Source organism: Onychostoma macrolepis, chromosome 21 (assembly GCF_012432095.1).
Source record: "Onychostoma macrolepis isolate SWU-2019 chromosome 21, ASM1243209v1, whole genome shotgun sequence".
NCBI classification, from domain to species: Eukaryota; Metazoa; Chordata; class Actinopteri; order Cypriniformes; family Cyprinidae; genus Onychostoma; species Onychostoma macrolepis.
In genome coordinates, this window is record NC_081175.1 from 3567160 (window position 1) to 3594410 (window position 27251).

Here is a 27251-nt window from a genome sequence, read left to right on the forward strand (position 1 = left end):
GCTCCTTTCTCCAACAAAGAATTCCTGCCTCATCAGAGAAACAACAATGGCTGCTGCATTTCCATAACCTAACGCAAAAGTGACAAAAGTGATGGTGAGTATTACATTAACAGCCTTTTTATATCATAAAACTATAGGCTTCACAAAGTCCCTGGGATAGGCTTCTGCATCCCCTACAGAAGACAAGCGGTTTGGAGAATGGATGGAACCATGCGCTTCATAAATTATCCAAATGCGATATATATTCTTTTCTGTTCTGACGATATCTCTGTCTTTTTTTCCTGAGGACATACTCAGATTAAAGGAGAAAGACTCTGGATTCCTGCTGTGCAAAGTAATATCCTCAATTTCAGCGTGCATCTACTAAACTCCTCATGTGGAGACCTCATCTGCAAGGCGACTGGAGCAGCTGAAAATAATTCTGATGATATCTGTAATATCTAACAATATAACCCATAAGCAGTCATTGGGTAATTATAACATTTTCATACATTGAGATGGCAATATGCAATGAACAATTGTAATTATGTAGAGAAATTCTACCTAAGCAAACCTCAAGGAAGCCATATCTTGAAAGAATGTAATACTTTCCAAGATATAACTGAGCTGGGTTAAATATTTAATTTGCCATTTAATACCGATTTCTGTCATCTTCATTTCTAAGAGTGTTGACGGTCACTGACTGGAATATCACTGCAAAGCAGTGAAGCATTTTATTTTAATTTCAAATCTTGATGGTTTGGCCAGAAATGGAAATAAACACTATCTTGTCTAATATATTATGCTGTTCCACCTAAGAATTCCCTTTTGATTTATAAAACTAATCAGAAAATTCAAAAACTGAAACTTTCAAATGGTCTAATTGGAATATGATTGGAGTGTTTGCCCAGGAGAATATGTTATTACTCTTTGATTAATTGAAGTACCAACTTTGTTATGGATGTTTCTCTTCAAATTACTTGAGAGAAATAACAGAAACAAATGGCAAAGTGCTGACATACAGTAATTTTACAGACCTATTTGGTCTTGGAAATAAATGGTTGAGAAATGAGTTTCCATTCATTATGAAATATATTAACTTTTGATTACAGACTTTGAGTTAAGACCTCTTCAGAAACTCCAAAGGAGGCACACTGTTTGCTTTTGAGGGAACTTTAACACTGCAGCAATGTGTTGATTGTATGGGAATGCCTTTAGCATGTGTCAGTGTTTGAAGCACATGTAAACACAACAATCTGATTGGCCAAGGCAGGGAAGCACAGTCCACTTTATCAACTTTATGCACAGCCACCTTCGCTCCTTGGTGATGTGTTGCTGTGTTTTTATCAGCATCAGCGTCATGACGCATCTCAGGGAACCAGGTAACATATGTAACCCTGAGACATTTTGTCGTTATGGGCCTCTGTGTTACATCCTGTCTGTCAGCAGCTGCATGATTGTTCCACTTCGCTGCACTCATATACTTGTACAAATATACTCTGAAAATAGGTTAAAGGGATACTCCACCCCAAAATGAAAATTTTGTCATTAATCACTTTTTTAGACATTTTCAGTAATGTCCTTGTGACATTGCATTATAATTACCATAGTAACATTGTACTCCACATTACAGTGACAATTTTACACATTTAACAATTGGATTAATTAACAACAATAATAATATGCAACTGTATTTTATGAACAAAACCTTTTTTATAAACTAAATATGAGCATTGTCTACTCATGGAAAATGATCTACAACAATGCTATTGTGTTGTTAGTAGTTGTCTGGGTGTGTTTTTTATTTATTATTTATTTTTAAGTTTGCTACAGAAGTCATATCATGTAATCAGATGTTACTACTATTCTTATCAGCAACAATTGAGAGTGATTGCCAACAGTGGTGAGACTTTAAAAGAGCAAATGCCCAGTGCAAGACCTTCTCACTAAGGTAAATCACACCAACCCCAATCTGTAATTCCAATCTGTGCTCCAAAGACAAGTGAACCTCAGAGAGCACCAAGGTCAGTGTCCAACTCGATCCGAATTACAGTAAGGAATAAGTACAGTAACCAGTATCCAGTATAGAGCGAGTTCAGTTAGATAATGTCTGCAGTTAGTCACCTCTCATGTTCTTGCGATCCCACCACTTGCTCAGCAGTGACCATGTGACCCCACCAACCCTTGTGGTAAAGCAAATGAGATGAAATCTCAACAGTTCAATTTCTCATCAGTGTTCAATACCAACCCATTTCTTGGTCCTCTAATCATTCTCTTTTCCTTTTCTTACAAACGTATTCTCATTCTTCCTGATTGTCTCTGTTGCTTGTGCTGCTCTTTTTTCTTTTCTTTTCTTTTCTTTCTTTTTAACAATAACAAATCAGTTTTTGGCTTTTTCTTTAGCCAAAGACACCAGTGAGCCTGTTTTCAATTTATCTTTCATCTGTGAGCTTTCTTCTGTTTTCGATCATTCTCTTCTGGGCTATAAATAGCCATTCAGTTCTCTTCTATCTCAAATGACCAGCAATTTTAAACTGACTCAAAGCAGCCAATAACTTTCCTTTGGGTGTACCAGTGGCACAAGAGGCCAAGGGCCTACCCATCAATACAGAGTGTAGTGAAGCCTGTTGCACATAACCAATTATCAGTAGCTTCACTTGATTTATGAAGTATGAGACCACAAGCACAGCCACGCAATATGGTGACAGAATCCATTTGGCAAAGTAAGTCTGATGATAATACACACTTTCTGCTTTCAAATTTTTGCAAATATTGAGCAAAAACTGTTTGTAATTTTTTTTTTTTAATTATACAATACCATGATCCGCACTCACATGAAACAGTCTTTTCTTTTCGTTTTATTCTACATTTATCGCCAATAGGACAAGGACACAAACGTTTCGGCTCAAAGGCCTTCCTTAGTGTGTTAAACAATACAAATCCTCCACCCACTTTTTAAATCACCAATTTGACATCATCGTTCATTTACCAATGTTCATTCATTAAAAGCTTACGTGCTCCATTTCAATATACAACAACTTGCATTTAAACAACTTGCATTTAAATACCACCCCATTATCATAACCACCTTTGCATTACAATATACCTCTTATTCGAACATAAATTCAAAACTCATTCTGTAAAAACTTTCACAAAAGTGGCCAAATAAATCATTCATTGCACTGTAAGTTCATTCAGGAAACACATGCTCTCAATATAATTATCTCAAGTCATCAGAAGCTAAACTGAAAGAGCACACCTTTCTCCAGGTGCAAACACTATGGCTGTATCCGAAATCGCCCCCTACACCCTCATTCACTATTCCCTACATTAGTCCACTCATACAGTTCACTGGAAGGAGTGAATGAAAACAAGTGAGTGAATTCGGACACTGAGTGCACCGGAAGGACTGCCGCTTTTGCATATTTGCTTGCTGTTTAATAATCATTTGAAACGGGCAGCTCCAGTAGTAAGATTGAAGGATTTATCTTGAACTCTGTTACGGAAATTATGTATAAACCCTAATAGTCAATTTACAATTAATGTGTACCTGTGTTGTATTTGTATTACGCTGTATTACGCCGTGGACGAGCGCTTCTAAAATGAATGAATGGATGATTCAGCTGCGGGCGCCATCTTCTGGCGAGACGCGGGAATTCATTCGGCGCGCGACTCTCACAGTGCATTATGGGGATTCTCTAGCCGTTAAGTGTACGGCTGGATCCTACCGATGCTGCGTCCTTTTTACTTCAGTCCTTCAGAGTCTTGTAGGCTAGACTCCTCACCGGCATATAAACGCTAGAATGAGACGCTCTAGTAAGTGCGCGTGGCTACGTCACATATGTTCCCGCCCTTACCATCACGGCACAAAAACACTAATAAAACTTAGTTTTGGAAAAAAACCTTTGTATTACAAATCTTTATATTATTTGGCTTTCTATTAATGCAATACAATGAAAAACTGCCATCTATGATCTCCCTGTGGCATAAATTATTGGCAGTTTAGCGTTTAGTAAGTAATTTACACCAAAACAAAAGATAACATCTATCCTTTCATGTCCGAAAACATTATTTTTGTCTTAGATTTCATAATAAATTCAGACAAGCTGAGAACTGACTCGTTTTTTGTCAGTTTATTTTCATGAAATGGAATGGGTACAAAGGATTGTGGGTGATTGAAGGGTGACATCCCATGCATCCTTCAAATTCAGCTGAAAGAAGGACGCGAAACGAAGGCTGTCTTCCAAGGATCCTTCCGATTGAGATGGCCTTCAGCGACGTGGCAGCCGAGATATGCAACCTTTGTAGGATGCAGCCTTCCGTTTGAGAAACACCCTACATCGGTTGTACACTCGTTTTTGCGGTGCATTGTGGGATTGAATGAGTGCACTCGAGAGTGCACTATTTGAGGGTATAGGGACTGATTTCGGATATAGCCTAAGACTCAAAATTGTTAACACACCAATCAGAATTAAAGGGTCATTAAATGGAACCTGGAGCAATGTCCATGTGCTTTGGAACAATGGATCCTAACAATGCTGACATTGCAAGACAACAGCGAGGAGGAGGAGGAGGAGGAGGAAGAAGAAGAAGAAGAAGAAGAAGAAGAAGAAGAAGAAGAAGAAGAAGAAGAAGAAGAAGAAGACTAAGACTAAGACAAGTAATCTCTGATGAAATCCGTGCCACCCTAGTTCATCATGTACTTATACATGGGAGGACTATGAAAGAAGCTGGACAGTTAGTGCAACCGAACCTAAGCCGTTACACAGTTGCATCTATTGTCTGTACTTTCAGGAGGGAAAACAGGCAATTTGCTTTGTTACTGTACTGTGATATATGTAATGATGTAGTGCATATAGATTCAATCCCCACTTTGTTTTCAGTGTAGTTTTTGCCACAGTCATGGATGACCATAATTCAGTAATGGTCCTTTCATTTTTGCAGAACTGAGAGGTGGCCATCTATAGGAGGTAGGAGAAGACTTCTCACAGCTGAGCAGGAGACTGCCCTGGTGAATATGGTAATTGCCAATAATGCCATCCGTTTGAGGGAAATTCAAACCCAAATAGTTGAAGACCAGGTAGTCTTCCAAGGAATTGACAGCATCAGCATTTCCACTATTGACCGGATCATTCAGAGGAACCAAATAAGGACAAAGCAGCTGTACCGTGTGCCTTATGAAAGGAATTCAAACAGAGTTAAGGATCACTGATTCCAATATGTGCAGGTAACTGATATACAGTACAGAATTTTTACAGTGTGTAGAATATTGCCTGTCTCTTCTGCACATCAATACAGTACTGTATTTGTAGTACAGTACTGTAATATTTTATTTGTATTATTTATTTTTTTACTTCTGTAGAGAATCTTTGAGCTGGATGTCATGGCTGACCCAACCTGACAAAAAGGCGCAATATCCTTGGTCACCATGCGGTCACACAAGTTCCTGGCCAGAGGGGAGGCAACATCACTATGTGCGCAGCCATCAGCAATCATGGGGTCCTCCACCGCCATGCCAAACTGGGTCCATACAACACGGCACAACTCCTTCAATTTCTAAATCAGCTGCACGATAACATTCTTCAACAGGAAGGGGAGCCAGGGCAATCAGGGCAACCAGAGCAGGTCCAATATGTTGTCATTTGGGATAACGTGAGTTTCCATCGTGCTGCTCTGGTTCACACCTATTTCAATGCCCACCCCAGGTTCACTGTTCTTTTTTTGCCAGCATATTCCCCATTTCTGAATCCGATTGAGGAATTTTTCTCAGCATGGTGGTGGAAAGTGCATGACCGCAACCCCTACTTACACCAAAACCTCCTGGAAGCAATGCTGGACGCCTGTGGAGATGTGACTGTGGAGTCTATCCAGGGTTATATAAGGCACACAAGGGCATTTTTTCCACACTGCCTCGCAAGAGCAAACATAATGTGTGATGTTGATGAGATATTATGGCCTGACCCAGACCTGAGATGAGATGATGATGAGAATGTTGATGCTGATGCTGTTGCTGTTGCTGAGTAACCTGTACAATTGCTGCCTTTGGAAATAAAGGTTTTGAAAATTTAAGTATTATACTCTGCATGGACTCTTTCTTACATGTTTTGTCAGTGTGACATTTCAAAGGTCAGCTTTTTGTCCAAAACAGCATGTACAGTATTGCTTTATCCAATTTTGTAAGCACATAAATGCATAAAACAGTACATTTTTTTTGTTTTGTTTTGTTTTGTTTTTGTCATCAAATGCTTTTGAACGTTGAGTTTACAAAAAAGGAAATGGGATCATTATCTGAAAAAAATTGAAAGTAATAAGATGGAAATGAACCACCAATTTGACAAGAAACAACTAGATGATCTTCAGAGAAAAATGGAAGAAAAACCGGATAAATTCAGAACGGAGCTGCTCAATATCAAGATTCATAAATTCAAGAGAGACACAATGGATTATAAAGATCACAAAGTTTACACCTGGATGTCTGAGAGACCCAAACCTCAACAACAAGGAGGGGGATTAAGACTCACAAGTGCTTCAGAATCAGACGATTCTTACACGTCGTCTTCTCAAATGACATCTCGACAAAGAAAGTTTTTTTTGGGCCAGCCTCGTCGCTGAAACCGACTAGAAGAGGACGTCGGGGAAAAGGAAAAAAAAAACTTCGGGAGGAACTTTACCCAATTGTGCTGATTTAAATCACCAAGAGAACATTGTATTCAATTTATCGGACAAATAATTATCCACTGAACAAACTGCAGTTCTGAGTAAGGAATTATCATTTGTACCATATAATGTCTCAAATCCCTTTATGGTTAACGTTGAATTGTTTACAGTTTTTTTCGATTGCTAACACACTGTAACTGATTCATTTGGCACAATTTTCCAAACCATTCATACAGTTCTTGAAACAAAGACACGTTTCTCAAAACTTTTAACACATTTCACCTGTGTTCACACATGCTCCAATTTGCTCAGTGTTTTCTGCAAAATTCTACACAAGAACAACATAATTTTGCACAGGTTTAACCATGTTCTCATTTAGAAAACTCAAACACACAATATAACTACCTCAAGAATCACAAAATGAACACAAATAGCACACATTTACCCATGTGTGAACTTTCAGTTGCAAAACTTATGACAGCAGTCAGAATCTCAGGATAATATGAACAAGAGCACAGGTGATTATGTGTTTTGGAAAATGAATCCTGGTAGTGGGAGACAAAGAGGAATAGGAGGAGAAAAGAAAAATGAAGGGGATGAGGTGAAAGGTCATTTGTTGCTGATGAAATATAAAGCACTATAGTGCAAGTTCTTCCCTGAAAGAGATGACGTCTGGATGGGAGCATATGTTGTTCTAGAACTTGGATATACCTTTCAGCATTGATGGTGCCTTTCCAGATGTGCAAGCTGCCCATGCCACACGCACTCATGCAACCCCATACCATCAGAGATGCAGGCTTCTGAACTGAGCGCTGATAACAACTTGGGTTGTCCTTGTCCTCTTTAGTCCGGATGACATGGCGTCCCAGTTTTCCAAAAATAACTTCAAATTTTGATTCGTCTGACCACAGAACAGTTTTCCACTTTGCCACAGTCCATTTTAAATGAGCCTTGGCCCAGAGAAAACGCCTGCGCTTCTGGATCATGTTTAGATATGGCTTCTTTTTTGACCTATAGCGTTTTAGCTGGCAACGGTGAATGGCACGGTGGATTGTGTTCACCGACAATGTTTTCTGGAAGTATTCCTGAGCCCAGGTTGTGATTTCCATTACAGTAGCATTCCTGTATGTGATGCAGTGCCGTCTAAGGGCCCGAAGATCACGGGCATCCAGTATGGTTTTCCGGCCTTGACCCTTACGCACAGATGAATCTAATTCTCTGAATCTTTGGATGATATTATGCACTGTAGATGATGATAACTTCAAACTCTTTGCAATTTTTCTCTGAGAAACTCCTTTCTGATATTGCTCCACTATTTTTCGCCGCAGCATTGGGGGAATTGGTGATCCTCTTCCCATCTTGACTTCTGAGAGACACGGCCACTCTGAGAGGCTCTTTTTATACCCAATCATGTTGCCAATTGACCTAATAAGTTGCAAATTGGTCCTCCAGCTGTTCCTTATATGTACATTTAACTTTTCCGGCCTCTTATTGCTACCTGTCCCAACTTTTTTGGAATGTGTAGCTCTCATGAAATCTAAAATGAGCCAATATTTGGCATGCCATTTCAAAATGTCTCACTTTCAACATTTGATATGTTATCTATATTCTATTGTGAATAAAATATAAGTTTATGACATTTGTAAATTATTGCATTCCTTTTTTATTCACAATTTGTACAGTGTCCCAACTTTTTTGGAATCGGGTTTGTAGTTAAAGATAGCTCTTCGTTAGTTCATAATTAGTTAACTCCCTTAATAATCATTAGTATGTGTTGAATTAAGTATTAATTTAGACATTAGTACATGATTATTCATGTACCCTTATTGTAAAGTGTTACCCATAAACTTAAATCACTAACTCCAAATGGCATGAATGAGGAGTTGGATGTCGCTGTGTTCCTTTAATAATTGGTCGAATCAATATGTAATATTTTGTGGAGTAGATCTCAAGCATTCAGTGTGGAAATAAGTGATTATTAATGACGATGCATGTCTGATGATTTTAATCATTGAATTTTCCAAAAGTAAAGACTGGTGATGGTTTATTTTAACTGTTAGTATATACAAGAGTGATAAAAATTAATTCCGAGGTAATTTATGTTCGAATAAGAAGTATATTGTAATGCAAAGGTGGTTATGATAATGGGGGTGGTATTTAAATGCAAGTTGTTGTATATTGAAATGGAGCACGTAAGCTTTTAATGAATGAACATTGGTAAATGAACGATGACGTCAAATTGGTGATTTAAAAAGTGGGTGGAGGATTTGTATTGTTTAACACACCGAGGAAGGCCTTTGAGCCGAAACGTTTGTGTCCTTGTCCTATTGGCGATAAATGTAGAATAAAACAAAAAGAAAAGACTGTTTCATGTGAGTGCGGATCATGGTATTGTATAATAAGTGATTTAATGGATTAACGCACCTAAACGAAAGATCAAGCGACGGAAGAGCGTGGTGCAAACAACTTTTGTGGAACTACATTTTTTTTAATTGAAATTTTCTTAATTTAAGCATATGTGTTAACTTCTTTAATTAAACTCTATTAACAGGGATGCACGTTTTTCAGTCTGGTTCTCATGAAAGCACCTGGAGATTTGGTTTGGTCCTCACACTACATAGCGTGACCCATTAAATATACCTATAAAACAATACAATGATTAATAATAGTAATAATAACATTATTACACTTTATAAATACAGTACAACAATACTAATTTAAAACAAAAACTGAGTATTAAATAAAAATACATTTATTTTATAGCACGCTTAACAAATACAATACAAATATTTCACTTTCAATTTCATTTATTTATTTTTTTAAAATAAATTTTTATCATTTTTAAAGCTACAATTAGCACAATTAAGCTACAAGTATATGCACTGCCGTTTTAGCACTACCAAGTGAAACACAGCAGTGAATGTGTCACAGTTTTGCGTTTTGCTCGGAGTAAAATGGCAGCACAAACAGTAGCCTATTCTTTCAGTTTGAAAGGAAATCTTATACAGCGTTACAGTTAGTCGATCTAAAACAGTGATTGTGCATTAACAGCTCTCAACCATGTCGGTACACAAATGAGTGACCTGAACTTATTTATAGTGGTCGACCGGTATATCGCCAAGGCCGATATATCGGTCGATATTTGGAATTTTTCAAATATTTGCATCGGCCGATAAGTTTTTCTGTTTGGCCAATGCATTCGAGGTGGGACTTGTATTTTGACGGCGCTGAGAGTGGCAGCACCCGAGCACACAGTGCTCACATTCTCCCTCTTGTTCGCCGCCGTCATTAATAGTTCTATCTAATAAGGATAGAAGAAGTCTGTCTAATAATCAGATAGAACTGTTAAACAAAGGGATTAAAATATATACAAAAATGTATTATAACGATTGCCTTTATATTATTAGTAATAGAAAGGCAAACATTATAATACTTTCTCGTTTGCCGTCAGCATTCAGCAAATTCTCATTTATATAATTTAAACAAATCTTTGAATGACTAATGAACATTTAATTTCACAAACCTGTGAGATCTTATGAAGTGTGCATGTGTATCCTGCATGATCGTGTGTTCTCTGCATGACTTTCAGTGCGAATTTAATTCTTTAAACATTAAATTTCTGATTTAAAATTATGCTGCACTTTATGCATTTGCCCACTGTCATATTCATGTCACTTTCACTGCATGTGTTCTGTATGTAAAATGAGTGTTACCTTGGCTTTATTTGAAAAAAAAAAAAAAAAAGATTCCCAATGCACACAAACTTCCCAAAATACTGAGTGCTCTGTTGGTTACGGTGTTTAACTTCCTTTTTAATTACATTTGTATTAAATATTTATTTATTTGTGAAAAATACTTTGTCATCTAAAGTATGTTTATTTTACAAATTAATTTTTTTATCCATTTTCAAATGATTTCAAATGTCTTAAATGTTAATTAAAACAAATACAAATATATCGGGCTTTATATCGGCCATCCTGCTTTCCAAGATATCGGCATCGGCTGTCAAAAGACCAATATCGGTCGACCACTACTTATTTATCAAGCGCATTTTTTATTTTGTGCATCCCTGTCTATTAGCCTATATTACGTATATAACTGTATTTACATTTATGCATTTAGCAGATGCTTTTAAACTAAATTATGTTTATTAACTTTTATTCTAAACAGAAAATGTCACTTTTAAGCTTCATTGCTACATTTTTAACAGCGACTTTAACTTCCATGTCCAAGTCTATATGTGCTATCAGATTTGCATTGTACTGTCTTGTGAGAGACTCTGCAGCTGCTCTCGATGCTTTCCTCAGAAACACAAAATTTCCATTCTATTGAACATTTAATGAAGAAGCAGTTTTGAAGAAGAACAACAGTACGAAACAGGAATTTATATTACCGGTTTACAGGTACAATATCTCCTCATATTGTGAGCAATACGGCACCTTGCTGAGCTTTCTCTCTGGCAATTCCCATCCATTAGCTCTGAGCACTTCATTTTTCAGAGGTTATCAGGGCCAGGACAGAGGGTGGCAATAATCAAGAGCAAGCAAAAGCAGTGGGGAGAGCGAGAGAGAGACAGTTGGAAGCCGCAAACTTATTGAACAGGAACAACCACAATAGTGACAAGCTTGCTAACAAAAAAGCCCACATTAGTTTAGGATTTATATGCTGAATATTTATTGCTTATTGTGGGGAGTAACTTTGTAAAAACAAATCAATACTGGAAAACGAAACAGTGATTGATCACACTGAGAAACACTCTAAAAGTACACAGGCTTTAATAAAGCGTTCTGCATTTTCAGAAAAAGAAATAAAAAGCAACTTCTTTCAGATTTTTTTTCAACCATTATCATCCATTACATCCATTATCTCTACGACATGGTATTATAGAACATAAGCACTCACGTGTACTGTACACAATTGTACAGGTATTACTGTACTTTCACAACATTGTGACAGCCTACTTCTAGTGTATTGAACAAGATCTTACCCGCATCTCCTGGGCCTCCTTCTGACCATCCCAGGCCCAGCTGCGCTTTGTGAAGTAGTTGACAGTGGCAAACTCAATGAGAGCAGAGAAGACAAAAGCATAGCAAACTGCCATAAACCAGTCCATAGCTGTTGCATAGGCCACCTTGGGAAGTGAGTTCCGGGCACTTATGCTCAGTGTCGTCATGGTCAGGACTGTTGTGACACCTAAAAACAGAAATGGTTAAGTGTTAGATGTCATGGTCAAGATAACAGAAAACATTTTTTTTACAATGTCAGTTGCTGTCTTAGTTGATTTAGCCAATGTATCTAACCAGTAGTGACAAAGAAATTATGTGAAAGAATAATGCCACCTTAAATGAAACATCAAGTAAATAAACCCAAGCCAACATGCAAACTCCACACAGAAAGATCTTGAGCCAGAACATTCATGCTGTGAGGTGATAGCACTATCCACTTAGCCACCCTGGTTTCTACCATAGCTTGAGGAGAGCTCAAAAAATAAATAAATAAATAAATAAAACAAATTAAAATAAAATGGTGCTCTATGGTCTCAAAACATCCAATCAACTGTGATTAGAAAGTTAACTGAACATTTGTGAGAGTTTCAAGGACAGGTGCTTTTATAATATGTACCACTTTACTTTGTGAAAGTGTTTTAGTTGATTTCACCTCCAAATGAAAGCTCTCAGCACTGGGATTCATGCCAATGCGCAAGGTGTCATAGGCTAAAAAGAAGCATCCTTGTAAGTGATGGAAGCTTTTAAAGGAAATGGGAGTAAACACTGGCAATGTGTTGCTCTGACACCACAGTAACATTCATAAGAAATTATTATGGGCTTTAGACTGCAACATATATCAGTGATGAGTGGTGAGTTCTTTAACCGGGCATGCTGTCTAATTCATTCATTTGTCAGATATGATAAATAAGAAACACCATTGCAGGTGTTCATGGGGTTTTTTTTATGTTTCTTACGCACACACAATCTCCACTGCAGACTGAACAAGCAAAAGACACAATATACTGTAGTAGTGTTTTATATTTGTCATATCCATGTGCAGTTTGGTGTGTATATGGCTAATCATTTGACATTTGTGTGTAGAGTTATGCAAAAAACCCATTTTTATGAGTTAAAATAGTTTCAAAAGACGTGTTTGCCTTTGCAAGAGATGCATGCTGTGTGCATCTTTTGTGCGTAGAATTTAGAGAAAAGGAGTCATAGTTTCAGAAATTGTAAGCAATTGAAAAAAAAAGATAAACTGATCAAACTCTTTTACTGAACTGCAAGTTATTCATCATGTGAAACTTAAAATGAACTAAGAACCAAAACTGTGTTATGTGTACTTCAGCCTTATGTAAATAATAAGGTATTTTTAATTTTGTGTATAAACATTTTGTACAATTTTGTGTGTAAACAATCTTAGTAGAGGCCATAATGTGCATATGCATTTTTGATTTGTGATATTGATCTGATCTTTTGGAATGACCCACCATTTAGCAATAGACTGCTAAAGGGCAGCAAATGCAATTCAAAATTGGTTGTGCTATTAAATCATGACCCTTCAATTCTGCAAAATTAAATTTGATGATTAAAAAAAGCAAAAAAAGAAAATGGCTCCGAATAGATGCAATAGATGCAAGATATGCATTCGTCTCTCGGTCTTTCACTGCCCACTGGCTTAGAAGAGAATCCAGGAATATACTGGTATTTTATTACCAGGGGGCATTCTGACTTCAGTGCAAATAAAACTACATAAGAGTGCTACATAAATAAAACATAGCTATATAATGTGCAATATATGGTGTGCTGTTGAAAAGAGGCTGCTATTCAAATGAATACTGAGCGCTGTTTGCTCCCATAAATGTCAGTGGCTGACAATTAAATTGAAATCTATGGCTGATGAGGATCTGTAGAGTGTCAAAAAGTCGAATGGCAAAGAAGATTCTCATTAAACTTTTCATTAGGCATTATCTCCATCTGGAAATGGAGTGAAAAGCAATGGGAACATTAGAAAGAATGTCACACAAGTTGCTATCGTCTCTGCAGAGACAGTTGCCTATTATGTGCTGCGTGTGTTGAAACCATAAATTACACATTACACTGTGGAGCGGTGAAGAAAATGACAAAACAGGATTATCTGTGTGAAATGTCAGGTTAGACCCATCAAAGGAGATCTGAGAAACTGGCAGCTATCCAGAGATTGATTAAATATCAGTCTCAAAGCGATGTTTGTGAGATGATGCATCAGCCTAGAAATACTGACACAGGCTTTGCTTTTTAGTGAGGTGGATGAGATGCTTTCTTCTGTGCATAATTTGAACAGTGGCTAATTCCAAGGTCATTTTCCTGAAACCTTGTTTTATAATTCTTTAGATATTGAAAAATGTTTACATTATAGATTCATCCAATTTTTAACAAACAACCTGGCATCCTAAAAGTAAATATCATCTAATATATATATAGATATACAGTATATTCAAAATCTTCATTTCAAACCCCATAATAACAAAGCAAAAAAATACATTTGTGAAAACATAGGAGCCCAGAGATCTCAGAGATATGCTAAATATAGCAGAAAGAAATAATAAACAAAACAAAACAAAAGACTCAAATATTACATCAACATACATATTTGAACCCTGCTTACTATGTCACTTTGATAACAAATATAGTTCAGTTACATTTAATTTCTCTATGGCATCTTTCTACTCTTTGATTCGAGTCCACCTGAGGTAAATTTGATTGATTTGGCATGATTTGGAAAAGCAAACACCTGTCTAAATAATGTCTACAAGCAGAAAACGCATGTTAGAGCAAAAATCAAGCCATGAGGTCAAAGGAATTGGAATTGGTCAAAGGAAGCAGAGACCAGAGATATGATTGTGTGGAGGCATGGATCTTGGAAAGACTACAAAAAATTCTGCTGCTTTGAAGGTTCTGAAGAGCATATTGGTCTCCATAACTATTAAATGGATGATATTTTTGAACAACCAATTTTGTTTCCCAAAAGCACTGTAAGGCACTAATTGGCGCCAATAGTCTCTATGATGTACTCATTGTATATTGTAATGCTTACAATGCTTTTAGAAAACACAACCCAGGACTTTTCCTAGAGCTGTCCACATGGCCAAACTGAGCAATTTGAAAAGAAGGGCCTTGGTAAGAGAGATGACTAGGATCATGATAACCAGTCTGTTTGAGCTCCGGAGATCCTGTATGGAGATGGGAGAAGTCTTGCAGAAGTCCATCACTGCAACAGTTATCCAATCTAGGCACCCATCCACATATATGTAGCTGTATGTGAATGTAAACGATCTGCAAAGGTGTACAGCTGAAAGTGCACGATAAATAAAGTGCTGTCATGGCAACTCTCGGAGGCATGGTAATGTACATGACAATGTTAATATATTTAGTCTTGGCGGAATACACCTGCTATGCTGCTGCTGCAGCAGAGCAAGTAAGGAGACTTGCTACTGCCAATACATCCACAACATGCTGTTGTGAGCATGTAAGAAATACTGCTGCTGCACATATAACATATGAATAACCACCATAGTACACATGATCACCCCATAGCAGATCTGGGAAAGGTGGAGGGTTTCGGAAGTGCACTGCTACCGCTACAGCAAACACTAGCCAAGTATTTTAATGTTGAGCAGCAAGCTCATTGGCTACTAATACAGGAGTGAACCAATCAGCTGTGATGTGATGATGTCATTATCATATTGAGTTAGATCTATCGGACTGCGCCATCTAGAGTTTGATGCCAGAACTTTGTATTTTTTGTCTCCCAAATAAAATAATAATAATAATAATAATAGTTCCTTACATTTATATAGCGCTTTTCTAAGCACTCAAAGCACTTTACATTGTGAGGGGGGATCCAGAATCCAGAATCGGCTCTGAACAGCCTAAACGAGTCATCGGTTTTTCAAATCCTGCTTCTGTGATCCTGCCCTCAAACACTTTTGCTTGTTCATGTGGTTAAATGGTGGTTTCATGTCAAGATGTTGTGAAAGTAAAATTATTTTATTTTCACTTCTGAAAGATGATGCTGTGGTTAAAATTGATTTTTTCTAACAGTACAACCCCAATATTGTTTGTGTTCCCATCATTTTAGTGACGAATGATTATCTTATCTCTGGAAGTTCAACGTGGGATTCACAAAACACTTGCTCTTGAAAGATGGCTCAGTACCCACTTTATTCGGACCAGCTGGCTCCACTGAATCTCAAACTGTAAGTATGATAAATAATAGATGTTTATATTTTCTATCGAACGTTCAAAATACAGAACCATGGCAATGGGCATATTGTTTCTGACATGCGCTGTACGCGGTAGACCAATCACAGACTGGGGCATCTGACCAATCAGAGCAGAGTAGGCTCACTGAAAGGAGGGGTTAAGAGAGACTGAATCTTAGAACTGCTTCAAATTACGCATTTGAGAATCGATGGAAAACGAGGTGATATTAAATGTGTATTTTGAAACAACAAAAGTGTTTTTTGACGTTGAATGCATGTAAACCTATTGTAGGGGACTCCTAAAACAATACTAGGAACCTTAAAAGTGGCAGAATAGGGACACTTTAAACAATATTTTTCATGCTAGTTCAATGAGCCATAAACAATTATTGCACATGCACCTGTGGAACAGTCCTTAAGACACTTTGGGCTTACAGATAGTGGACAATTAAGGTCACAGTTACAATAACTAAAGACAGTAAATACACATTTCAATTGACTATGAAAAACACCAGAAGAAAGTTGACCAGGCTCCCTGCTCACCTGCATGAACATGCCATAGTCCTGCTGCAGGAGCCATGAGGACTGCAGATGTAGCAAGAAAAATAAACAGCAATGTCTGTAATCTAAGCCCAAGACAATGCTACAGGGAGACAACAGAAAGGACAGGTGTTCATCCTTGCAATAGCACGCCATGTTGTCTCCCAAACTCGTGTGCCCCCCAGACGTGTTCAAGAATTTGCAAGTGCCTTGGTGGAAGAGTGGGCAACATCTCAGCAAGAACTAACTCCTGTGGCAAAAATATTTTTCAGCAGAAAACAGCCATTTATGATTACTGCCAAATCTATGGGCAGTAGTCAGATGGCAGATTGGTGTGCTAAAGCTGCTGAGGTTTAGTGCTCAGGGGAGCTGGCTTTGAAGACCTACACAGTACAACCTCCGGGCACCTTGGAAAACACTACATTTAGAATTGGTTGTCTACCAGCCTGACCGCTCCATTACTTCAATGTCCAGCCAACAGCCTGAGCTGCATGCCATTTCATCACATCTGCAGACATAGGTGTGCGAGCCTTGTGGAATATCAATAAGGGTCCGCGCTACACCTCATTAGTACCTCTCGATTGGAGCCTACCAGCATAACTACAGTGGTTTTAAGCACAGACAAAGCTGAGGACCTCAGGGAACATTGTTCATTAAATAGTATAGTATGCAGAATAATAGATATTTATTTTTATTGTTTAAAGGATCATCGGATGCCAATTTTCGACAAGTTGATATGATTCTTTAGGGTCTTAATGAAAAGTCTATAACATACTTTGGTTAAAATTTCTCAATGGTAGTGTAAAAAAAATCTTTATTTTATCTATCACCCTTTTAACCCTGTCAAAATCAGCTCTGTTTTCAGCTAGCTGTTTTTTAGTCCATGTTGCTTTAAATGCTAATGAGCTCTGCTGACCCCGCCCCTCTCTTCCGTGGGGTGACGAGCAGACTGCAAGAAGTAGTAAATGACGAAATGAGTAAATGACGACTGCTATGCTCATTATTACATCCAACAACAAAACACAAAACTCAGGGCAGGTCTAAGGTAAGACTGTCTTGTCAATCAACTATCGTGGGAGTGGCCTGCGCAGAACTACGTCATTCTGACAGGAATCTCAGAACAGCCTGGTTTGAGAAAGGGGATTTTTAAAGTAGGGATTTAAAAAAAAAAAAAAAAAAACTACTGGGTGGATTTTTATCATTATAGGATGGATGTGTACACACACTTCCAACACACATCTATGTTTAACTTGTAAAGTGAATTTTGCATCTGATGACTGCTTTAAATAACAATGACAAAAAGTTTAGCAACTCTCTAGTACTGGTGCAAAATAAAGATTGTATAACACAAAGTATGGGGGCTTTTATTGCACTTTCGTTGATTACCATTAACATAGTTTATGATTAACCTCTTAGCCAAAAAGGCACATTAGAAAGAATGGATTCTGATTACCATGCAAACAGGACAACAAACAGACACAGTGGACTTTATAAAGGGATTTCCTGAGATTGGTAGTGAATACGAAAAATCTGTTTAGTCATTTCTGTGCAAATTGGTCTTGACGCGATTTTGGTTAACTGGACAAGATTGACTGATTGATTGATTGATTCATTAATTTGTTAAATGTGGCATGGACTGCTCAGATCAGGGTGCTGATGAAGCATCACTGCTGAAAAATCCAGCATAAACCAGCATGAATTCTTAGCTGGTCCAGGCTGATTTATGTTGGTTAGTGCTGGTCAGGGCAGGTTTATGCTCATTAATGCTAGTGTAGTGTTGGTCCAGGCTGGTTTATGCTGGTATAGTGCTGGTCTAGCTGGTGCACCAGCATATCCATGCTGTTCAAGCAAAATGGAGCTGGTGACGATGGTTTACCATTAAAACATGATTTATTGAATTATTTTATAATTTTGTAATTTCTTTTGTTCCCTCTGCAGAAAGTAGAACTGAAAATTTTAATTGCTGTAGTTCTGATTACAATATTAATCAATGTCACTGGTAAACTGGTAAAACGTTTCAAAGGAATTTCATTTCCCGTTTCATAAGATCTGTACATAAATCAGCTAAAAAGAGCTTGTGTACATTGGATAACAGAGGTTATGAGAAGAGCTCTTTCAGTGGGACAGTTAATAACAACTTAATAATGAAAGTTCAAAACTGAAAGTTGTTTTTTTTCCCCCTTATCTGGGAAGTCACATATGTCCAAATCCAACTTTCAGTCACTGATTTCAAAAAGTGCATATAGTTAAAAAATAGTGATAGTGATAGTGTGTACTTTCAATAATTGTTGAAACATAGTTAATTCAACCAAAGTCAATGGCCAAGTGCCCAACAAAAGGGCACTAATCACCATAATGATAACAGACTTCAACAACCTTTGTACATGTACCATATGAAAGAAATAAAGCCAAACTTGTTTGCAATAAGTGAATATGGTAATTCTTTTTATGCAGTTGTTTAAAACCTCTGATGAGATATGTATTTCATTTAAGGCTGTGTGGCTGTAAGTAGTTGTTGTGTTTCTGCTGACGTCTTCACTTTTTGTCTGTTCTTGCTGTTCCTCTTAACCACAGTTGTCTTCACTAATGCTCAGTTATCACTTGTAGAGTGAATCTACTTTATTTCACTAACTACAACACTGGTTCAGTGTTACTTTTACTCTCTATAGATCAGGATATATGAAAACTGAGCAGTGCTTGTTTAACACTGGGGATTTTACTGTGTAAACATGTAACCAGCAACATGTGTTTTTCTTTATTAAATAAATTATTAAAATTAATTTGTAAAATTGCAACTACAAACAAACCAATTTCAAAAGAAATGTGATATTTAACACATACACACATTTTGTTGTGGACTTGCTGGGATCATACCATTACCCAAAAGACAACAAATGTTGGTCCACCTGCACACCAGCATCCCAAGCTGGTGCCAGCATACAAAACATACCTTATGCTGGTCCACCTGCACACCTGCTTACCGTGCTGGGATCCAGTAAACTAGCAACCTGCATTCCATGCTGGTCCCAGCATGCAAAACATACCTTATGCTGGTGACCAGCAATGCTGGATTTTTCAGCAGGGATGCCATTTTTAATTTCAACAGATTGCATTGCAAAAGTTATAACCTTTTTGTAACCTAAATTTGTGACATTATAACTTTCGAACAAATATGTATATTAAAATTCTGTCATTTCTGTCCAACTTAGTCAAGTGATCATCCAATTTTGTTAAGAACAGAATGGAATTTAAAGGTTGAATAGTGAAAAAATTTTTAATTCTAGGTCTGTCGCAACAATTACTGTATCGACTTATCACACAATATATGGACATAACCATGATAATTTTAGGCCCTTTCACACCAAATACAATAACTATAATGATAACTGTAATAATTGCTATAATTTTATTATAATAGTGCTCACACAACAGCTATAATTACATAGCAGTGGTGGTGCTGTAGAGTTGGTATAGAGACCTCAAAATTGGTCAGAAAACTGTTCATGACCACCACTATAAGTGTTCCAAATTTTATAATTTTGTGTATTTATGATTCCACACAACCAAGACAACTTCACGAACGTTGGCTTCAACATTTAAGATGAAACATTTGGATTGCTCCTTCCGGACATGTGTTTGCACTCCAAAAAACAGCAGGCTTCAGATCGCTGATAAGCGCACATTTGCCTTGTGGGAAACACCTGGGGTTGCTGTGGCACACTTTTCAACACCACTCCTCTGGACAAAATAAGCAGGAGTGAATGTTAATAGCAGAAGCATACTAGAAGAAAAAGTTGCACAAGATGGAGTGGCATTTCTTATGGAGGTGGAGAGCATGCCTGGTGGGGCTTCTTCATAGAAGAGTGGCGACCAGTTAATGATGCGATTCTTACCCAGAGTGTGATTGCTGATTAGTCACGTTTATAGACTCAACTTGGGTAATGGGAAATCAGTCGGATACAACCTCCCACTTGTCTTTATGAAAAGATGTATGATAGGATACTAATTACTGCAGCATTCAGAACACTCACAGCTTTTTATTCTTTTGACACAAGGAAATTAACAGCCTTTTTTTCTGCTTGTATCTTAGCTATTTCTTCTTGATTACCTTAACAGCCAACTGCTTTAATACAACTCAATGTGATGTTCTATTCTGAAAACAATGTTCTATTCTGAATTACCACAGTCTGTTTGGCCTAGTTATAAATGATCTAGATTACATATAACTAATGAATAAAAGTAGTCGCGTATATCAGAATACGTTATTCAAAATCTGCTTTAGATAGTCAGATCAGGACTAAGGGTTTCTCTTAAGAGGATAGTTCACCCAAAAATTATTATTCATTCATCATTTGAAATTCTGAACATGTATGAATGTCTTTCTTTTACACAAAAGAAGATATTTTGAAGAATGTTGCTAACCAAACAGTTGATTATTCTCATTGAGTTCTGTAGTGTTTTTTTCCATACCATGGAAGAGTTTTATGTTATTGCAGCAGTTAGAGATCCATCCGTGTTAGATATATAGGCCCGGGTCTCTAAAGACCTGAATATGTATTAATGATTGGTGAAACATTCATGCATTTAAAGCTTCTTATCTTAATGTATTCAAATCATTGTATGCGTTTATTGCATTTATGTTTTTTTTTTTTTTTTAATAAATTAATAGGTTATTAGAAAAAATAAATAGTACGAGCAAAAGTAATAGTGATGCATGCTTAAGAAAACCACTCAATATTAAAATATGAGTGAATATCTAAGCCTGTGTGGGCTGAACACCAATACTAAGGAGTCTGTCTTGAAGGTTGTGGGTGTGCAAAGGATAATGGTGAAGGTGGGCCGCAAAGAATAAGATGGTGAAGATGAAATATGACTATACACCTGAGCAAGTCACACTGCATGTATTAGATTTAGCTTGAAAATTATGGAGTTAGCACAAGATAAAAGACAACAATGAATAAAGGAAAGGAAGCATTATAAAGAACAAAGAGACGAAAGGGAAACGATAAAACAAATACAATGGTCAGTGGCAGTACAAGAACCTAAGTGGCATTATTCAATATTTACCGAAGGTAAATACTAACTTTAGTATAGGTGTAGAAACATTGGGGACATTGAAAATGAAAGAAAACTAGAAGATGACAGGATTGGAATTATCAGGGCTCTGTCCTGGCAGCTCTGTTGATTTTGTCCTTGTTTATTTAACATTTCTATGTTTGGTTTGTGTGTGAGCACATCTTGTTTATGTTGGTCATGTTCTCCCCTTGTCCTGCTCCTTGTTTACCTTTACCACGCCCTCTCGTTTAGTTGATGTCTAGTCCTTGTTTAACTAATTGTTCTCACTTGCTCCTTGTGTGCTTTCCTCTCTATTTATTGTGTTCTCTTGCCTCATTAGCCGTTTCCATCATTTTTTATGCACGTTTTGCAGTCACATCAACTAATGTTGGAAACACCAAAAAAAAACAAAAAACAAAAAAAAACAACAACCCTTAATTTGCACAAAAGTTTTTAAGCTTGCTTGAGATGGTTTTTGCCTTGTGTGAAAAAGTGTTAATGCGAGTAAAGGGAGATGGAAATGCACTTTGCGAATAAATTCCTCCATGCGCATCAAAAAGTCTTGTAACTCTGTGTTATGGGACGGCATAACCTAACCCTGGGACCGATCTTGTTGCACAGCATCTGAAATATTGTTATGGTCATTCTGAAAAGCCTGAGCAAAATCTGTTGTCAAAGTATTTCTGTATAATTGCATCCCAGAACTGTCTTACAAGACTGTGTTCCCAAACAGCAGCATCCAGCTATGAAAACAATGACTGCATTTATTGTGTTTTGTCTGCTTGCTCTCAGGTGCAAACTATTTATTATATATGAAAATTATTATATTCAGTGCCTACTCCTACTTTTATCAGTGATATTTAGTGCCAGTTTATCAGGAAGAGATTTTGTTCTCTTTGACCCGTTGGATGGAAATGGCGCTTATTCGCAAATGTTTTATGCGATATTCCAATTTTGCGTTAAATACAGCATGTACACACTTTGTTGTGCTATAGTCATGTTATGGCATCCGTGTATCCTTACTATTATTGTTTTTGTTCCCTTGCTTTAATTATTTATCTAGTGTTCTCATTTAGTTTTTACTTTTGGTATTTTCTGTAACTCTGTAACTCTTTTGCTAGTCTTCTTGAGTGTGTTACTTTTTCTTTTTTTTTACTCTTTTTTTATTCTATTGATTGGTTCTTTATCTTTTAATTACTTTAGTCTTTCTCTTTCTTTTGTTTTATTATTGGTATTTGGAATTATTTGACTTCTCCTTGTGCTGTCTTTTTGTTGTGGTCTTAAGCCATGCCTTACTCAGTCTTGTATAGTGCTGTGAATGACCGACCCTCAAAAAGAAAAAAAAAGAGAGCTTGCAAGCAGTTCAATATTTAGAGCATCATCTGCAAACAGTTATGAGTGTCCTTGTTCATAACAAAAACATGCAAGCACATGTACATCCCAAAACATCATGTTTCGCTCTGAGGAGAAAAATATCCACTCTGATGATGGTCACCGAAATACGATAGCTTCTCATCACACAAATACAAACATAATCACATGCTCTTATGAACTGGTTTCCTTAAGAAGAGAACTCGCTTCCGGGTTTTTGCCTACAAAGTGACATCATAGTTCCACCACTCTGTAGAAATGACTACTTATAGACAGCAACTCTTTTTTTTCCCCCACTGACCTCCTTATGGGACTGTCTTCTTTACATACAACAATACCTTATAATTTAATTCTGTGGTTTCATATGGGTGGTCTGTAATCAATATTGAGTTTTAACTAGAACCAGTAGAATTTTGATATGTACTTCCAGTTCTCATGATTTTACTTCTTGTGATTACCTTGCTTCATTAGTCCTTAGTGTGTTTCCATAGTTGCCCTCCAGAGCAACTTATCACTTTCACCCGTAATATATTGTGGATTGAAACCCCAGTGATTCCTATGTTCTGTGTCTCATGTTGTCAGTGTTGGGAAGGTTACTTTGGAAATGTAATATGTTACAGATTACAAGTTACCCTTTTTAAAATGTAATAAGTAGTGTAACTTTTCAGTTACTTTATGAAAGTAATGTAACTTATTACATTTGATTACTTTTCTAAATTTCTAACATTTTAAACTGTTAATCATTTTGAAACATTTAAAGCAGGCAGGGTTAACCTTACAGTAGTGCTCAACACTGATTACTGTCAAAATCCTTCATCATTTGAATTGAGATTTCATTCAATTAAGTAAGGGATAATGTACATCTTTATTTTGCGATAACAACTGGCTTGATGTACATTATCCCGCTTATTACACGGCTGCTTGCCACAAAAGTGAAAATTTGCTAGCAAGCGGCAAGTTCAAACTAGACGGACATTTAAGGTATACGGTGCAGTCATACCACTTTTATTACACAACATTTCACCACATAAATAAAGTACTAGTACTTACAGTACTAGTTTGTTAGTTATCTTATAATCCATTACAGTGTACAAAACAAAATGGCAGCAGCTGCGTTTGTATGAAACGAGAGAGCGAGTCCACGATACCAGGATGACAGAATTAAGAAATTTCACCCATGATATTGAATTGAGTTTGAATATTTTATTAGCTAACCAAATGCAAAGCTTCCACCAAAAAAAAAAAAGCGTTTAGCAAGCGTATAATACCGACTTAAGTTACCCGGATGAGTCTGTATTATTAGCTTTTACCAGTTGTTATCGGGGAATAACATACCTTGGAATGTCACGACTGACCAATCAGAATCAAGCATTCCACAGAGCCGTGTAATAATTTAATCTAAAGCACAGCCACCACAAAATCAGACTTAACACCTCTTATTTACTTTGAGATCATTCTGAGGTTAGATACAGATTTAAAATCATAACAAGTAATAGTTTAATAGCTATGATACTGGTTTTGAAATCAAATGTTTGCATAGTTATGACAACAAACACTGGCATCAAACAATGCCTTAGAAAAAAACAATTAATCTTAAAAAATAAAGCATATGCATAAACCCAAATAGGAAATAAAACATTTATCGAATAAGCATGTGTCCTATTCTTTCCTAAACTCCTGAAACACTGGTGTCTCATTTTAGAGCACTCAATGCAATTTATGAAAGAAGTCAATTAAATCTGTATGGGGGTGTGAAAATATTCAGATGTAACCCCCTTTGTAATCAATACATTTTTCAAAAGTAACTGTAATTTAATTACACATTTTTTCTCAGTAACTCTAACTAATTACAATTACATTTATTTTGTAATTAAATTACGTAATTATGTTACATGTAACTAGTTACTCCCCAACACTGCATGTTGTCCTAAATAGATTTTTACGTGTGCATGTTTTATTTCTAGTTGTCCTGCGTCTAGTAGTTTCAGCCTCAGACATCACGCCCACGAAACGTTGGCTAAACGTCTGATGCATATGGCATGCAAAAGTGGAAACACTTCAGGAGTTTCGAAGTCGTCGTCGTTGGATTGGTTGAATTTTACAGGATTTCCGGGAGATGCATTCTTTAACGTTCCGCCTGGAAACAAAGATGCCGTGACACCAAACCCCCTCACGAAAGAAGAAAGCCATCGTGTTTACAACTGTGACAACAAATGCTTATCAAAAGTAAGTGAAATATTTAAAGTTTGCAGCATAGAATCTTTAAAATATGTCAGAGAGTTTTACATACTGTTATTGTGGTGACATTTCCACGCTCTGAAACGTGACACTGAACGAAACGAACTGTGATTGGTTGTTTGACATGTCAGTCAAATGGCCTCATGGGCGGGCCTTGGCCAATGAAAGCTACCATAGATTTCAGACCTTCAGCCGTCAGTCTGAAAGTCTGGCTACGCGAGACTGTGTCTAGAACATCCTCTTTTCCACCTGGATTTATTTTTGTTGTGTTTGTTTAAGTAAAGGTGTCTACTGCATATAGATCCAACTCTCCCTTATTTCTGAAACAGCCATGCTATGACATGATGACTCTTGTTTCAGTATGTTGGATTCACACTACACGATTTAGCCCTAATTTTGACTCTGGCAAATGCCCAAAACCAGAGGCAAATTGTGCATGAGAAAGCCTGTCTCTCACGTGATCTTACATTAGTTCTTGTATGAGTTCTCACGTGTGTTACATTGTGAAACATAATTTGTAGACAAGGCAGAGATGTCAGCGATTCTTCCTATTGAAAAGTTGTGTAATGTGTGACTCTCTGAAAATCATGCAGTGTGCCCGGCTTGAGTGAATCATAGGGATGTAACGATTCACTCAACTCACGATTTGATTTGATTTGATTCGATTCACGATTTTGATTTCACGATTCGATTCAATCCATGATTTTTGTTAACAAAATGAGATAAGAAATTATAAATTAAATGTGTCCTTTTATTACTGCTTGTTGTTGTGGATAGGGTCTTTAAAACAGCTCTATTCATTTATACGGTTATCAGCACATGTTGAAGTAGATTCGTCTCTTGTCTCTGAGATAATATGTGCTGTTAATGCAGCGTTAGAAAACTCCGTCAGTTTTTTTACTTTCACTTTCTGTATGACTGAATTTAAGACGTTCACCAGCATAACTATTGCGCAAAGTTTGCACGTTGCTTGTGTGATATCCATTGGCTCGCCTTCTACTGTATAAAGTACATGAATACATGAAAGAGGAATCAATTCGTTATGCCGCACTGTCTGAAACACGTCTCTATGCTTGTGCACGCTTCGGGGGTGTGCGAGTACAGCGCACAAGTAACGAATTGAGTTCTGTTTCGTTTCTTCTTGTGGTTTTAAATAGATTGAACATGTAAATTGGCACATTAATCTGTGAATCACATGCCGAACGGTGGGGTCTGGACCTGGTCCGTATATCACGGATCAACTGCGATTAGGGTGACCACCTGGCAATAGATCTGTTGCGGGACAGTAGATGTGATTTTGCGGGACAATGCGGGACACGTGTAAGACCGATACATTTTATACTATTTAAATACTGATTTATATTACGTCCGTTGTCTTAATGCGCTATTTTATGTTTCTGCCGGTGGATGCCCACACTCCAGGTTGCGCTTCTGGCAACATTATATCCAGGAGAGAGTAGCCTATAAGTTTTGAGCGCGCACACGTAGGCCTAATGTAAACACGTAGAGCACATCTGTTTTGTGTGAGAGTGAAGAGAATTCTGCGAGCGGAGACATTTGTTGCACTCTCGAATTACAATAATGCATTCTGGACACTTGTCATTAAAATAACGCCATAGAAACCACCTCAAACGAACTATTAAAATGAGAAGAAAGTCGTGTCTGAAAGCTGCAATTGTGTTTTTTTTTAATTAAAGGAGAATATCGTGTTTTTCCATGTGCGCTCGACCATTTCCGTTGGTGGTGCTCGAGCAATTGATGAGGTCCGCACATCCTTTGCGCCATCCACTCAGTCGTCATCAGCAGAAAAACCCCTCTCTACCACTGCGTCGGTTGGTTATTTTCACAGCTAGAACATGATGGCTGCGCACATGGATTTTTAAATGCCAGTCACACTTTTTAATGTATTTCTTATTTTGGTATTTCAGTTTCTGGGATGGAAAAAAATACATACATAATACATAATTGAAATGCAGGACGCAGCTTACGTCTTGCGGGACGCGGGACAAAGCTCCCAATTTCGGGACTGTCCCGCAAAATGCGGGACGGGTGGTCACCCAAACTGCGATCCATTTAAGCCCTATGACAGATCAGAGCAATCTTTTATTTACTAATTTAACCATCGTCAAATTGCTACTCGATATCAAATCGCATACAACGAAAATAAAGAGTAATTAGA

General features: G+C 37.2%; 1 protein-coding gene across 1 annotated transcript in view; it reads right to left on the reverse strand.

The window, feature by feature from the left end:
- Positions 1 to 27251, reverse strand: part of gabra3 (gamma-aminobutyric acid type A receptor subunit alpha3) — a 212813-nt gene that overhangs the window by 12509 nt on the left and 173053 nt on the right. Inside the window, exon 9 of the mRNA XM_058759002.1 lies at positions 11624 to 11829. Within this exon, the coding sequence (XP_058614985.1) occupies positions 11624 to 11829 (206 nt within the window). The remainder of the gene's footprint in view (positions 1 to 11623; positions 11830 to 27251) is intronic.